The following is a 15,909-nucleotide window of genomic DNA, read 5'->3' as shown; positions in this document are numbered from 1 at the left end:
GGGGACAAAAAATTCTATCGGTCACCTTTTTTTTCCTTTTTAATGATATAATAATCGGACCCGAAATGAACCCAACATTTTTTGGTTGTCGAGTTATTTATCGATTTGTTTATTTTCGATGGTTAATAACACACACGACAAGAGAAAAGCTAGAGCGTGTGCGTGTGTTATCCGATGCAGGAATCCAGCCGCATCACAAAACGTGTTACACAACAAAAAAACAAGCATTCGTTTATAACAAAAACAGGAAAATTAGAAATTAAGGTGGAATGGAGGGGAAGAGCTGCGTGAATTGTGTTGTCTCGTGTCAAACAAACAAATGGGGGGGGGGGCGAAACAGTTTCTAAGCAATGGAAGGCCTAACATGTAAAATCACTCAAGTTCATTCGTGATCGTAATAAAAATCAGTTCATCCTAATACGATCACCAGTTCATCTCGATTCGCCATCACGGATATCTAACATTTGGAATGATGATTGAAACAAACTCTGGCCATTGGTTAATGATTAATGGAAGAGAGTTTGTTTTTTTAGCGACGGCCTCCTCTCGGCCTTATTCTTTCGCCGTAGTTTTCGGCTTCTTCACGCTCCTGTTGGAAGGTTTCCACTGGCGCCTCCTGGTAGACTTCCGGCTCGGATGCTGGCGGGGCTGCAGGCTCTTCGAAAACCTCTCCCACATCTTCCTGATAGATGGGATCGTTGAAAAACTCGGTCAATTCCGGCGCCGCCGCGTGAACGCCGTCATCGTGTTGGACGGCCTCCAAGGTCGGCTGTTCGACGTATGTGGACTGGGCGATCTCTTGTTGCACTTCGCTGCTGGAAGAACTGGAGTAACCAGTCGGCTCGGCTGGAACGTAAACAGGTTCCTGGAAGTCGGCCGTCTCCACTTCGGCAATGACAGCTGGCGCTTCAGGAGCGTAAGTTGGAACAGCGGCGGCCTCGACGGCCACATCTCCGTAGGACTGGGACTCGCTTGATCCAATATCGGACGATCCGGATCCGTAGTTGTTGAACTCCGGAGGGGATACTTCCTGGATGGCGAAGCTGTTTGACAAATCGGGGACCGTTTCTGACTGGGAATAGGTCGGGATAATGGGCTCGGGTTGAAATTCAGGAGCCGGAACGTCGACGTGATGAGCTGGGACTCTTGGGGTTTCCTCAGCCGCTTCCGAGTAAACAGGAGCCGGAGCCGAGTAAACAGGAGCCGGAGCCGAGTAAACAGGCTCAGCAGGTTGCGAGTAAACTGGAGCGGGCTCAGAGTAAACGGGTTCAGATGGGCCAGAGTAAACGGGCTCGGATGGGCCAGAATAAGCGGGCTCGGATGGGCCAGAATAAGCGGGCTCGGATGGGCCAGAATAAACTGGCGCCGGTTCAGCGTAGACCGGGGCCTGGTAAGGCGCTGGGGCATACTGGGCCGGGGCGTATTGGGCCGGAGCGTGTTGAGCCGGAGCGTATTGAACGGGTGCGTAGTGAGGCAGACGCGGGGCGGGCGGCAGGAAAGACGGGAAAGGTGGACGGGCGACTTTGTAAAAGTGCTTGCATTTACCCTTGGGTGGACAATGTCCTACCCACGGATAAGTGGCACTGGGGCCGGCCTGCAAGATGATGACCTTCTGGGTGATGGGGTACGGCCGTTGCTTCTTCTTGCCGGCATCGACCAGGGCCAGCGAGGCCAGCAGCGCCAAACAAACTAATAAAGAAATCACCTGTCGAAAGGAAGAAAAGGAAATACCGTTAGTCACTAATTAACCAAACTCATAAACAAACAAAGAAACATGTCCGTGTCAACGCTAATTTCGATTTTTCGGCTGGAAATCGACTAACGCGGCGGAATAAATCAAACAAAAGCGCTGGATGGGTTGACTCTCTCTCTCTATCGATTTATCGCCGGCCGGCTAGGCCATTTGGACACCGGTCAACTTTTACGGAACAATGGGCGATCACGCACTGCGTTAGGTAATAATTCTGGATGTTTTGACAACTCGGACATAATTTGAGCTCCTCCTCCCAACTAAAAAAATGGAAAACATGTGCGTGCGCTCCTCGGAACATCAGTCGCACCACATTTCTCTGTTGAGATTTTCTTTACGCCTGGAAGGTAAAGGGGCGTTCCAGTCGATTGAGCCTCCTCATCTTTCATTCCAAATGATCGACTCGGTCACGTTACGTGGAAAAGGAAAAGAAACTTTCTCCGACTTTTGCCCGCCCCTGGGCTGATGTTGTTATAAGTCTTTGGTATTTGACAGGATCAACACATTACGCACAAACGGGGAGAAAGCGGATGGGCCGCTCGGTCAGTTTGGGTCAGAAATGGGCTCGCCATTTCTCTTCTTCTTTTTCTTCTTTTGCTGGCTGCTCTCTTTTAAAATGTTAGGCAATTTATTTCATCTTTTTCTTTCCTTTTTTTCTGGTCATGGCCGTACCTGTTTGTGAAAAAAAAGACCCTTCCTTTTGTGTTTCACCGCCCCCTTTCTCCATCCAGATGATGTGGGGCGCTCGAAATAAGTGAATAACGACAGGGGATACCTTTCTTCCCTTTTTTTTATTTTCCTGATTTACCGCCCGTTTTCCATCAACTCGGAGACTACAGGAAAATGTGTAGACGGCCAGTCGATATCTACATTTTCTCTTTGTGGTCGAAGATGATGATGGCAATCGATCTTCTGTTTAGACTAGGTCACTTGTTGCGTCACGACTTATTTTTTATTTATTTTCAATCGCCAATTGGATCCCTACTGTCCGAACGTCTGGAATGTTTCCTATGGCTTCCGAAAGTAAAAAAAAAAAAAGACATCTCCAATAATAGGAATATCTTATATGTAAATTTAAGAAAGACCTAAATATTACGACAAAGAAAAAACCTTTTGCGGAAATTTCCAAGACATGAAAATAATATTTTTTTTTCTTTTTTCAACGAATGTCTTGTTAGAAAAACCGCAAAATGTTTATTCTGTATTTTTCTCGTTTTTTGGCTTTTCTTTTTTGCCCATCTGCGGTCGACAGTTTGGGGGGGGGGGGGGGTAGAGTGCGGAGCCAAGACGAATGGGCTAGGACGTTGGCATCGATATATCAGGGTTATTGAAGTGGACCGATGTCTCTTTGTAAATCCACTCAAACTGACGACGATTCGACGAGTTTTTCTTTTCGAATGGAATCAGAAAAAAAAAATGAATGGGGAATGCTTTGACAGCCAGAGAAAATCGTTTGATTCACGGAGAAGGACCCCTCCAAACACAAAATTGTAAAAAAAAAAAAAATAAAATAAAAATAAAATCATAAATAAAAAAATAACTGATTTAAAAATTCAATCAACTCACCCTCGTCATGATCGGCTAGATTCTTCTTCTCGGAACTTGAAAGAAAAACGCGGATAGATCTGAACAGACGGAAACTTGTTGGACGTGATCCTTGTCGACCGAGAGTGGCTGAAAAACCGGGGATGCTGATATTTCGTCGTTGGACGAGTCTGAGTGAGAGATAATCGAATACTGTTTTTGTTTCGCTCCGAAACAAGAGACACCGTTGTTTAAAATGACGCCAGTTCTCGACCGGCTGACCGTTTTTATACCAAGACCTCATTTCGCTCTCTCTCTCTTTCTCTCTTTCTTTCTTTCTTCTTCTTCTTCTTCTTCCCTCCTCTCCGGCGATGGCCCCCTAACAATTGGACATGCCTCCTTCCTTCTCAAGTCGCCTACTTCAAGCGCTGGAACTCTCCAACCAACCACACTGGTAGAGGATTACCTGTTGGGTTTATCAGCTTCAAGACTTGCACGGCACAAGACCACCACCACCACCACCGCCGCCGCCATCATCACCACCACCGAGGGGCTGCATTACGACCATACGCGTATGGGTTGTATACACGTACACCACAGATCAAACTGAATTATAACGAACAGGATGATCGACATGCCAGTCGTGGAGAAAACGGAATGGGGATGAGCAAACCTGAAATGGTGGAGGAAACTTTTCGTATAGTTGGAAGATAGTTGAAAACCACTTGGATATGTAGGTGACGGGCTTGTCTTTTCTCTATTCTCCATGAAAGACGATTTGCATCGGAGAAACGTCTTGGCGGGGAGGAAATACCCCAAAAGCTCTCCTCATTTCTCTTTCTGAGGCTTTTTTTTCTCTCTTCTTCTTCGGTTAAGGAGAAAGGTACTTCTTGGCAGCCGTGCCGGCTATTTTTTTTTCGTGTTACGAGAAAATTTCGCTTCTGGGATGATGATGATGCCCTACCAAATCAAATCTCGATTTTTTCCCTCCTTCCCTCTGTCCCGTTGGCTTCAATTCTTCTATAATGAACACGATAAATTCGACTAAAAATAAACTACCAAATCCACCAAGACCCCCTCGGAAACAAAACAAAAAAAAATTAAAAATCCACGCACGGAACGTATCCATCATTTAGCGTTTCCGTGGTTCTTTATATTGTTGTGTGCGGCCGCAGTAAATTTCGCCCCCGAAAAAAAAAAATAGAATTATTTGACACGCTGCTCTACCTATGCTATACTATGCTGCCTGTGTTCTCTCAACACACGGCCCATTTCTTTTTCCGTTCCGAAACGTTTTGTCTTTTGCTCGGGTCCATCCGTACAATAACCATTCAGTTTATATTCTACTTTTGTGTGTACATGTTATTTATTCAGTTCCGTTCCGTGCGACTCGAGTGGCCCGGACACACAAAACACACACGCACGCAACGGCCCCACTTCTTTTTTTGGTAACGATATCGACCGAAATGGTAGACACACACACACATATCTGATGATCTATCGAATCTTTTTTGATGCGCTCAATAACCAAAAGAAAAAATGAAAATAAATAATCGTAAGTTTGGTCTCGCCACTACATAGTGAAACTTTCTCCTGGGCTAGGCTGGGCCGATAGCTCCTAATATACCGGCCCCCACACACATCATCCATGTCAGCACGAAAGGATCCGATCCAAATCACCGGAGCGGCAAGCGGGGGGGAATGACTCCGGCCGGCTATATAGACGTATAGATGTGTATATAAATACACATTATATGTCGGCACGGGAGTCACTGCGGTTGTTTACGCAAGCGAAGAGATACAAGACAGATATAGATCTATCATAATGGTTGCTCCTCCACCGCCGGAGGGGAGGGCGTCTGTATGCGATCGAGCTTGAATATTAGAGCGACTCAACTTTTTTTCGCCCTTTGGTCTAATACATCTCCTGGGAGAAGTGTAAAGGCGTTCATTTGTTCACGATTTCTTCTTGATTTCGTGCTCTGCCGTCCGACTCCTTTATGTATCGATTTGACTCTTGTCTGATGCGGGCGCCGCTTTATACAATAGTCTCCGATTAACGTCATCGCATTCCATTCCATTCCCTTTTCTCTGCTTCTAATACAATCCGTTTAAACGGATTTTGATTCTTTATTTGCGCTTGGGTTTGGGCTTCTCTCGGTAGATTCAAGTGTGTCGCAACGGTCGCACATATGTACACGAGGAGAAGGCAGGGAGATTAACCCAAAGCCCGGGGTTCTCTCTCTCTCTCTGTGTCCACTCGTATAGTGAGTGTACGAACCGCCTAGATTCGTTCGTGAGGCGGAACGGGGTGGGTGTGCATACTATATTACTATGTGTTATATTGACAGAGACACCCTCCTCCCCCCCCTCCACTTTCTGTTGCCAGGAAAAGCCAACCCACCGACGAGTAAGAAAAAAAAGAATCACAAAATGGAAAGAAGACGGAAATTCAACTGAATAATATAGTTGTGAAGTGGTGAGACGACCGTCAGCGCTTTTTACCATAAGAATGTTACCCCAAAAAATGCAAAGTCCGGGACTATTTTCTTATTTCTTTTTTTTTTTCTTCTTCGTGACTTTACGCATCTCGCACCGGGAGTGCACGAGTAAAGTATTCTGTATCATTTTCAGAGTAATATTATATCTCATATTGCTTCCCCTTTCGACACCGCATTAGTTATTCACCGGAATATACTCTAAATTAAGTCAATCGAATTTCACGTTTTCTTTGTCGTCTTCTTTGACACTCAGTCGATTCGGCTACGATTCGGCTACTCTCATCTCGACAGCGACATGCAATTGTTCACATTGGATTGGTTCGTTCAGAAAGACGATCAATTCAAATATAGAAGGAGTAGAACCTGATATTCAAAAAGCCCGACGCAATAGCGATTTGATGACGATTGTATATAAGGAAGGCCGGCACAAACTCTGAGCTAGCCATCATCTCCTATCTAGTCACAGGCAGTCACGAAGGATGACTTGCAACCCCTCCAACAAAAACGGGAAGTGGGCCGCTATATTTTTTTTTTTTTTTTTTCGTATTCCGTGTTTGCATATTTAGATATGGATCTTGAAGCAAATGGAGAAAATGGCGATTCGGAATATTATATACTAGGAGAGAGAGAGAGAGCTTTCACTTGATACCGGATTCTCTCTCTCTCTCTAGCTGTTGGCTCGTCGTCCATATTTATTATTTTCCTTTTTCTTTTTTTTTTTTTTTTTTTTTTTCTTTTCTCCCGCAAGCCGATGGAGGTCGTGTGGCCCGGCCTCGAACCTTATTTTCCACATATCCAAAGTAGCAGCTCAGCGTTTCCTCACCGTCGGCGAGGACTCATCGCCGTCGGTAAAAGCGAAATTTTCTTCTTCTTCTTCTTCACCTCTTTTCGAATACTTTCACCAGCGAAACAATTGCACGTGCGTTCGCTCTGGCGCCGATTTCGTCCTCTCAGCTCTGCAAGAGTGCAAATATGGAATGATTGCGACATCCCATCGCCACTCCCGCCTCGTTAATTTTCTATACTCTCTCCCCTCCCGACGATTTATGTGTACATCTGTTGGCTCCAGGGCACGCAATTTGTTTCGTTCTCTTACCCGGAGTACTCTCTCTCCCGTTATGGCCAAAATGAGGAGTCGTTTAATTTGTTTGTTTTTTTAAATGTTTAATTGGACTCCGGGCCGGAAGAGAGTGGAAAAAAAAGAAGAGAAGCAAACACACATTTTTATTAGAAACAAACAATAGGGAAGCCGCTTGATAGCACCTAGTGACGGTGACAGATTAGGAAAGAAGCGACCGAAAGAGAATGACCGACCGACCGACCGACCGGTACAAAATATCGTGAGTTTTTTCTTTTTTTTTTTTGGTTTTTCGTACCAACTTCCTCACTGGCGCTCGGCGCGTGTTACATAAAAGGAAGGAGACGAGGGGAGGGGGGGGAAAGAAAAAAAAAAGGGAATTGAGGACATGCTGTGAGTGTGTTAAATTGCTGGACGCTGGAACAACAAAACGCTGTGGACACAATCGTCGACAAGTTCACACCATTCTAACCGACCCCCGTCTTACTTCCGCTAATAAACGCCCAGGTTTTAGTGTCTCTAATATACCAAAGAATGATAATCTATTATTTAAAAGAAAAAACACGCAACATTATTCATGTCCCCCGGGTACAATCTAAAGTCGAATTTCGCCGCTGACGTCACGATTTCCCTTCAAATCATCATTGATTGGCTATCGAATGAATTGTTTCGTATTATTTATTAATTTGTTGCGTAATGATCTCGGTGACCCGTACAACACAACAGCGCACGATTGAACGTCCATTAAAGGGGCCTTAAAAACTAACAGATTGGCCAAATACGTGACACAACTGACACAAAACCTTTTATAATAGGAATAGGCATTAGTAGGCACATCAGAAGATGGTCAGCGGCAAGAAAAGAAACGAAACAAAAAGTCAGGCCGAGAAAAAGGAAGAAGACAAAAAATAAGGGCGAGAACAGTGGGGGGGGGGGGTGATGATGATGATGTGCAGAGACGAGCAATCTTCTCTCATCTGGAACTTGCTGACCGTTTCGTCTCATCTCACATTGTGTTGGAAAATGAAATAGAAAAAAGAATCGGCGGAGGAAACAGCGGGCGACGGGGAGGAAGCGCCAGGAGCGTGTACCGGTCCGCTGACGAGGTCGGAGCCGAATCAATACTCTCACCCCACCCCATACGGCGGCACTGTACAACACACACAATCGCAAGATGGAAGAATAAAGAGGCAGAGAGTATATAACACACGACGACGGCGGCGATAAATGGCGTGACACAAACACAGAAGGGGGCAAGAACATCACAACGTCAAATCGCGCTCTTGTATAAGATAATGATAATTTTAATAATAATATTAATAACAGTAATACGATTCTATCGATTGAGAATACAGTTCGAATAATAATCATCAAAGGGAGAGAGAGTCTTTTTTTGGGGGGGGGGATAAATATAGTCATCAAACCTATATGGCTGATATGGATACGATTCTGGTTTGTCGAGTCGAGGTCCTCATCATCAACTTGAAATAAATTAAATTTAAGGGAAGTTATTGTGAAAACAACAAAAATCAACGGCACGTACACACACACGCACACACATGTGTGTGAGGGAGAGAGCATTATTGAACAGCGCGCTGAAAATCGGCGAGTGATTTGGAACCCAGAGAGAGAGAGAGAGAGACTTAGTTATTACTGTTTGTTCGTGAGCTCGCCGTTGTACCTCACTATACACGCCGGACCGACAGTCCATCTCTCTCTATCTTCTTTTTCTTCTTTGCCTGTCAGCCCGTTATTTGCGACATGAAAGGAACAGGGGGAGGGGGAGCACACATATCTGAAATAGTTATCTATATAGTACCTTGGCGAAAAGATATAACAGAGACAGGGGCATCAGAGTATATATTCGGGCGTGTTTTTCTTTTGCGGAAGAGTCTCACTGGGAGTCGGAAGATGACGTGGCGTTGACATTGTCGTTATTTGCAATCAATGACTCGATGGCTCCCCCGACGTCCATCTACAAGTCAAAAAATCCAATTTCGAGCTGGCTAGGGCGATTGTTGCACGTCGACTTCAGATGCCATTCGGCGAAGAGATGACGGCATGGCAATGCCCCTCGCTTCTGCTGCGCTCTATAAAATTGGACAAATATTTAATCGTTCGAAAGGCGAGAATTGCTGCCGTTAATTGATTCGAATGATTACGTTAGTGCGGGCATCCCAAAGCTTGAGGACGCAGACGCAGCAAGACGGGAAGGTGAAGGCTTCGCGGACGATCTTGCCATTTTTCAGGGCCGCCAAATGACTGCGTGATTACCAATTACAAAAACAAACAAGGAATCGTTAAACAGTTGACCCCAAACTTTTTTTTTAAACCCTAAATCATTGAATTAGTTACTTACTGTGTGACGTATTTCTGCATGCAAAATGATTTGTATCCAGCCGGGAAGTTGTCGGCGTACTTGCACGGTTGGTTTTCATTCCTAATGAAATAAGGATTCAAAGAATTTGACAAAAATTCAACATTTTAAAATTCTTTTAAGGCTTTGAGAAAGATGTCAGCGCGCATGAACATATTTTGTAAATTGTTTCGTTTTTTTTTTTCGTAAGTTAATTGTTGGGATGATGTTGTAGCTGCTGGACTGGGCCAGCATTGTTATTAACCGCGGTTGTGCAACTGGGTCGCGGTCAACGTTGACGTGGGAAATTAGTGAGCCTGAACAATTTCCCACATTCCTTTGCTGGCCATCAGACAACAACTGGGGAGGAACAACATGTACAACACTCAACCTTGTGCCATTAAACTATATGTCGACGACGAAGAGGACGAGGACGGTCCATATAACCTACATAAGTTGCGGCACTTGTCCTCTTGAGCCTAGTTTGAAAAATTGGCGGGGGTTTTCTCAACTTCCTCCTCGCCCTCCCTTTTACGCTCTTAAAGATATGACGTCATAACGTCAGACGGAATTGGATGCCTATTGTCTTTTATTTTTTTTTGTTTTTTTTTTTGTTATTTTTACCGGCAAGTTTCCACGGTGATGGGCTGCGAGATGTTGTCCTGGTTGACGATGGTCAGCATTTCGTTTTGATTATTCTTGGCCGATTTCGGGAACTTGAATTCCGTCTGCCGTCACACAGGCCACATAAATCGAATTACTTTCAAATCAGAATCATGTGATTTATACCGACACTGTCGTGATATATTACCATTGACTCGCAAAGATGTTGAACGTTTCCGGACTCTAACGGTTTGGTTCTGGTGTTGATGGCGTGCGCTGTCACGGCCGGAGCTCCTCCGGGTTTGCGCTGGGCCAACACCATGGACTCGTCCGATTCGCTGGCTGACGGAAACGGTTGCTGTCACGTCACAAAGGGAGAAAGAAATGATTATTATTGCGTCGTGAAAATGCCAACATTCAAAAAGTGTCGGCCAGATGTTGGCGACTCACAGCAGTGTTGTCGGCGAAAAAATTTTTCAGGATGCTTCCGTTTTCGGACATGAGAATCTTGCTGATGGCTTCCCTATTGTCGTTCGTTGGTCGGTTGCGGCGGAAAAAAGAAAAGAAAATTGGTTTGAGCTTTTTTTGTTGTCGATATTCTCTACACAGATGGCAGCAGTTGTCAAAAAAATTCGTAATAAAAATATAATAAAAATAAAATAAAAAAAAGAAATAAAAGGGAAAAAGAGAATCGAGACGGGAAATGGGTTAAATGATTGAACATGTCTGAAAACTCACGCTGGATAATTGGTCACGTTCTCGCAGAACTGCGACGGCCCGTAAGATTGGCACTGAGATTCGTTCACCAGCGGAGCCCAATCGGGTTGATCGATGAAGAAGTCGACCGACGGTGAAACGTCAGCCGCTTCCGACTGGGGGCTCGCATCGACGCTATCGCCGCCGCCGCCGGTGGTGGCCGAGCTGCTCTTGTTGCAGGCAGGACGTCCGTGATGCAGTTGCGGCGACCGATTTTTCATCGGATCCTCGACTCCAAAATCGATGCTGGCTCCACCGGAATTGGCTCCATTAACTAGTACTTTGTTCGTGCTGCTGCTGCTGCTGCTACTGCCGCCCTCGCCGAAAATCATGGCGTCGTCCACGTTGTTGTTGTTATTGCCTTTGCTGTTGGATGCGATGATTTTTCCGTTCTGAGCTTGTTGAATGTAGCGCTCGGCGACGACTGGGAACACGTCTTCCGCGTCGCGATTCTTCCGCAAACGGCCATCCGCCGCGTTCAGTCGACCGCCGTCCCGCAGCGCCCTCAACCAATACGGAAGCGCCCCTCTCCGAACCACTTGATGTGATGATGAAGACCAGGCATCCGCACGGATCGGCCAGACGGAAGAATCGCCGAAATGGCACAGCGAGATGACTGACAGAGTCACGAAGATTATCTGCTCAACCAGGAAACACAAAACAATCAATGAATAAGAGATTAATTAATGCAGACGACTAACGTAATACTGATATAAGCAAAAGCCGGTGGTCTATCCCGGGCCCCCAAAACCGCCCAGGAAACGGAAACGAAAAAAATAAGTCTGTTTGTCGTTTTCGATTGAAAGACGGGCAACAATCAATGAAAGAGTCTGAATTGAATGGAAATGTCAAAAACTCACTAGATTCATGACGATGGCAATTTTTCTTCTTTCGACGGTGTCAACTGTGTTTTGAAGGAAACGAACCGGAAGATTGAGGGATGACACTTGAATTACACGCTTCAGCAAATGAGGGATGAAACGTGATTGAGTATGTGAGTATGTGAGAGAGAGAAAAAGAGATGAGTGGAGTTGTCCGTGGAACGGATTGCAATGAATCCCAACCGACTGAGACTGGGCCCTTTTTAAACATCCTTTCTCTCTATGTGTGTGTGTGTGTGTGTACTGTGTGTGTGTGGAGGCGGATAGGGCATTTCGAAATCACTTTTCTCTTCTCCTCATTGCCGCTGGGGTGGCATTCCACTTCCGACCGGAGTTTTATCATGCAGCCTCTTTTTCTTCTTTTCTTTTTTTTCCCCCTTTTTCTCCGCTGATTGGCTCCTTATCGTCTATTCAAAATGACGTTGACAAACATATCAAAGTCATTTATAACTATTTTTCTTTTTCCAAGGAATGTCTGAGATACCTTTTCTGGCGGACAAGACTAGACGTGTTTATCTCTCCGACGGACTTTGGATGAAAATAGACCGGAGATGACTGTGTACGTGTAAAAACGTTGAGCATGTGAACCTATACTCTTGACCCTTGGAAATTGTTTTTTTTTTTTTTTTTCACTCTCACATTGAGAAAAAGTCGTTGCCTGTCTGACTGGGTGGAGCTTAGATTCGAATTTTCTTCTTCGTTTTTCAGGTCACATTATCTCCGGCTCGAATCTCTTCCAGCAGCATCCGGGTTCCGCCGTCGAACTGAATACCAATTTGCTTTTTTATTTTCCTTGCTTCTCCCCTTCCCCGCCAACTGTATCTAGATTGAAACGGTGTGTGTGTATGTGTCATTTTTTTAACCTTTTGTTCAAATTGTCAGGTACTTTTTCTGTCGTCTTCACTCCGGATTTCCATCATGGCGTGACGATGTGTATACCTTGTTAAATGCCCGGCGTACTACATAACGTGACTCATCCTTTCCTATCCTCTGCCGCGTATAGGCCCAACCCGTACACCGGTACACCCGTATATACACACACACACACACGGCCCCGCCTTTCATACTTTGTTGTCTTATCAACAAGAGCGTCTCTCTTATTTGTTGGCGCTCCTACACACTCATTCATTTTTCAGACACATCCTCCAAAAACTGTTTATATCCCACACACGCCTTTCGCTTCGTCAAATCAAGGGCTGGATCACGTGAAAATGCTGTACCCCCTCTCTTCGGTCGTGCTGGATGGATGGCTTTGATAAATTATCGTTCCGCCGTCGTGAGCACTGCTACCATTAGAGACGAAAAGGCGTACACGACGACGACGACAAAGTTGGATGTAGTACGTACATATCTTGACGTCAAGCAAATGATGGCACGTCTATATTAACATGTCGCTCCGCGTCGTTTTCGTGAATTTGTTGTTTCGATTGTCATTTGCTCGTTTCGGGATATTTCCAGTCGATAACGAACGACTAACGACGACTGGGATGATGTCATTCGCGGCTCGTGTGTGACGTCAAATGTGTATTTTGCGGCTTTGTCACGATGACGGGGATCGTTTGGTTATTTTTTTTTTTATCTAGTCGCTTTTAACCATTATAGTATAGTATACCGGTACCGCTGCAGGCGTGGGCGTCCGGGTACAACTTTGAACCCGACCTCGATAAAAGAAAATCATTTTCTGTTTTGACTATTTATACTTGGCAAAAATGGGTTATCCTGTGCTGCTGCTGCTGAGACTATTGTTTTGGGGATTTTTCCCCTTTCACTTCCGTTCATTTTTTTCTTTTTTTTGACGTCATCAGAGAGTCCACAAATTGGAGTTTAAACGTAGCCGCCGACCTGCTGCCCGAGCGTGTCATGACGCACTTGAAATTACGAATCTAATTCGTTTGTGTATTTCTGGAGAATGGCGGTGCAATCGCATTGACGACAATGGACACGACACACCAGTCTTTCTTTCATTGCAATAGGGGGGGAGACCCCCTTCTTCTCACCGTGTATACACATCGCGGGTTGCAATGGCTCTAATGACACCATCTCTTTCACCAATGTCTAAATTGCACGGTCATGTCGACAATCGAGTCTAGCCAAGGCGAGTGGAATTCTCGGTATCACTCTACTATACACTATAGGCAAGAGGTTCCGTTCCCCCCCTGCGGCGATGATTGCGTTGTCGCCTGTGTGCGCCGAAAGAAAAAGAATCACAGTCAACACGACCGACTTCTTCTTCTCCCGGTGTAATTATTTCCTACGTCCTCGGAACGTGCTAATTCCCCTTTTTTCTTCCGCGAAACAAATTCATTTCTACTGCATTGCGTCATCGACCGTCGCTGATAATTTTCTTTCATTCTGAGAACGGGTTTAAAAAAAGGATTGCTGGGGACTTGACGGGATGTTGCGTTAGATTCTAATATTTCTCTCCTTGTATTCTTAATTAAACCACAACAGCAGGGGAGACATGGGAACGCATTCCTCGACATCCGGCATGGCAGCCAACAGCAGCAGCAGCCTAGACTGCTGTGCGTGCGTTTCTCTGTGTGTGTGTGTGTGTGTGTTTGGACGTAATAGATATTTTTATCTTTTTCTCTGGAAACGGTTGGCGGTCGGGATCGAACGTACACATATCCTCTATACGTTCGTTTGCTCGGTATTGTTATACTTTCACGTTAGACGCACATTTATTGACGTCCTTCACAGTTTCATCTTTCATCGACCTAGCTCCTAGCTATGTACACGCGCAACCAGATAACTAAGCGACTGGTTAGGGACCAGTCCGGCCGGCCTCAAGCAGATCCTGATCCGGTTCCCAACCAAAACATCCTGGATGGGGGGAAGAAAAGAAAAAACTTACTTTTCACTGTTATCTCATTTCCAATGATTTTTTTTTTCTCCTAGGGAATTTACCCTTTTGGTCAACGTAGGGGATTTCCCCTTTTTTTGTTTTTCACTTTCAAACGATCGTGTTTCGCCGTTTCGTTTTTATAATGAGCCGATTACTACACCACCACCATCTGCTGTTTGGTAGCGGTACAACTTAAAAAAGAAGAAGAAAAAGGGTCGAGGTAGCCGGCGGGGAATTTTCTAACGCCGATGATTTGTGTTTTTACCGTGTCGCTGGCGAGAGAAAGAAAGGAAACAAAAAGAAGAAGTCTGCCAAAAAGATATCAAACTCGGTGAGAAGAGAAACACACACATTGTGTGTTATATGTGTCTAGATGAATGTGTAAGGGAGAAAGCACACACACCAAGAGAGTCCTCCCTATTTCATCCCTGTAACGAAAGCGTTACGTGTATACGACCGCAAGGATCCTTTTAAAAAAAGAAAAACAAGTTACATCAATTACCACCTAGACGATGACGTCATCCATTAGGCCGTCTGCTATATAATACCCCCAAACAGCGCACAAATTTGGTTTTTTTGTTTCTATTTGTAATTCCCGCGGTCAGTTTTTTTTTTTAAATAATAACAGACTGTTATTTTGTTTTCCTTTCCGCAAAAAAATGAAAAATTATTCCGTTAGTTTTGACGTTTGCCATTCAATCGTAACATCACCGTCATGCACCGAGCGGGAAAAAAATTAAATGACGCAACTTTCACTCAGACCGACGTGATATAATCTCGAGGATAGATACGGGGGGATCAGCGATATTAGGGGCGCTAGGTGACGGGTTTGATCTCTTATTATACACGCTCGAGCCGCTGTGTACAGTCTAACAAAATGCTGACATCATTTCTCTTTCTTTATTCCCCGCTTTTATTTATTTATTTATTTATTTTTCTTTTGGTTTGCGTGAAATATCCCGCGTGTGTCCGCCATATAATAACGACCGTGAGGCGGCGATAAGTATCTCTACATGGGCCGAATAATCGTGTCCTGTGCTGTGCTGTACAACTTGCGGGTCTGTTTTCTCTCTCCATAATCACGCGGATGGCGATGGAGGAGAGAAATGTTTTACATCTGCGATTGCGCCAACTTGATTCTTCGATTAGCCGTGTCCGAATTTGGCTCTCTCACCTCCCCTTTGTTGAGTAGTTCCTTGTTAATAATACGAAACACAGTCCAACAAGTTTCTCTTTAATCTCCTCGCGACGACGACTCAATCTGAAAGTAGGTTGATTGATCGGCTGACCAAAGGAAGAAAAAGAAAAATCTACACAATCAACTGGATCGACCGTATTCCAGTTTTGCATGGTTGTTTGGAAAAAAAATAAAATTTAATAAAATCTTTCTAAATTAGAAGAATGCGTATCGTTTTCTGTATATTGACCCGAAAGGCGTGACAGATTGAGGGAAAGATATAGGACAAAATAAAAATCATTCAATCCAAAATGAAAGAATAGAAAATGACAATATTATTTGATAATACAATATACTGTATATATATACTATACACACAAGATAACGTCATACGGTACAAAATGTTTTAAAAAAATGATCGCATTATTAAAATAAGGA

At 44.6% G+C, this 15,909-nt stretch overlaps 2 protein-coding genes across 3 annotated transcripts; both read right to left on the bottom strand.

The window, feature by feature from the left end:
* Nucleotides 1-88: 88 nt before the first annotated feature.
* Nucleotides 89-3,550, bottom strand: LOC124329136 (pollen-specific leucine-rich repeat extensin-like protein 1). The gene is made up of 2 exons (XM_046788173.1): nucleotides 3,317-3,550; nucleotides 89-1,705 (listed from the first exon to the last, which is right to left on the bottom strand). The coding sequence occupies exons 1-2, from the start codon at nucleotides 3,323-3,325 to the stop codon at nucleotides 530-532; spliced, it is 1,185 nt and encodes a 394-aa protein (XP_046644129.1). The 5' UTR covers nucleotides 3,326-3,550; the 3' UTR covers nucleotides 89-529.
* A 4,702-nt stretch (nucleotides 3,551-8,252) lies between these two features.
* LOC124329128 lies at nucleotides 8,253-11,642 on the bottom strand. Of its 2 annotated transcripts, none has more exons than XM_046788159.1 (8): nucleotides 11,429-11,642; nucleotides 10,551-11,215; nucleotides 10,263-10,335; nucleotides 10,021-10,170; nucleotides 9,834-9,937; nucleotides 9,213-9,293; nucleotides 9,016-9,115; nucleotides 8,253-8,943 (listed from the first exon to the last, which is right to left on the bottom strand). In XM_046788159.1, exons 1-8 carry the CDS (start codon nucleotides 11,435-11,437, stop codon nucleotides 8,860-8,862), a joined length of 1,266 nt encoding a protein of 421 aa, XP_046644115.1. In that variant the 5' UTR covers nucleotides 11,438-11,642; the 3' UTR covers nucleotides 8,253-8,859. The 2 variants fall into 2 exon arrangements, with proteins under 2 accessions (XP_046644115.1, XP_046644116.1); XM_046788160.1 differs by having other exon boundaries at nucleotides 10,551-11,206; nucleotides 11,429-11,641.
* Between the last annotated feature and the right edge of the window lie 4,267 nt (nucleotides 11,643-15,909).

This window comes from Daphnia pulicaria, chromosome 3 (genome assembly GCF_021234035.1).
Source record: "Daphnia pulicaria isolate SC F1-1A chromosome 3, SC_F0-13Bv2, whole genome shotgun sequence".
Classification (NCBI taxonomy): Eukaryota; Metazoa; Arthropoda; class Branchiopoda; order Diplostraca; family Daphniidae; genus Daphnia; species Daphnia pulicaria.
Note: the sequence above shows the minus strand (reverse complement) of the source record. Positions and strands in the feature narration are given on the sequence as shown.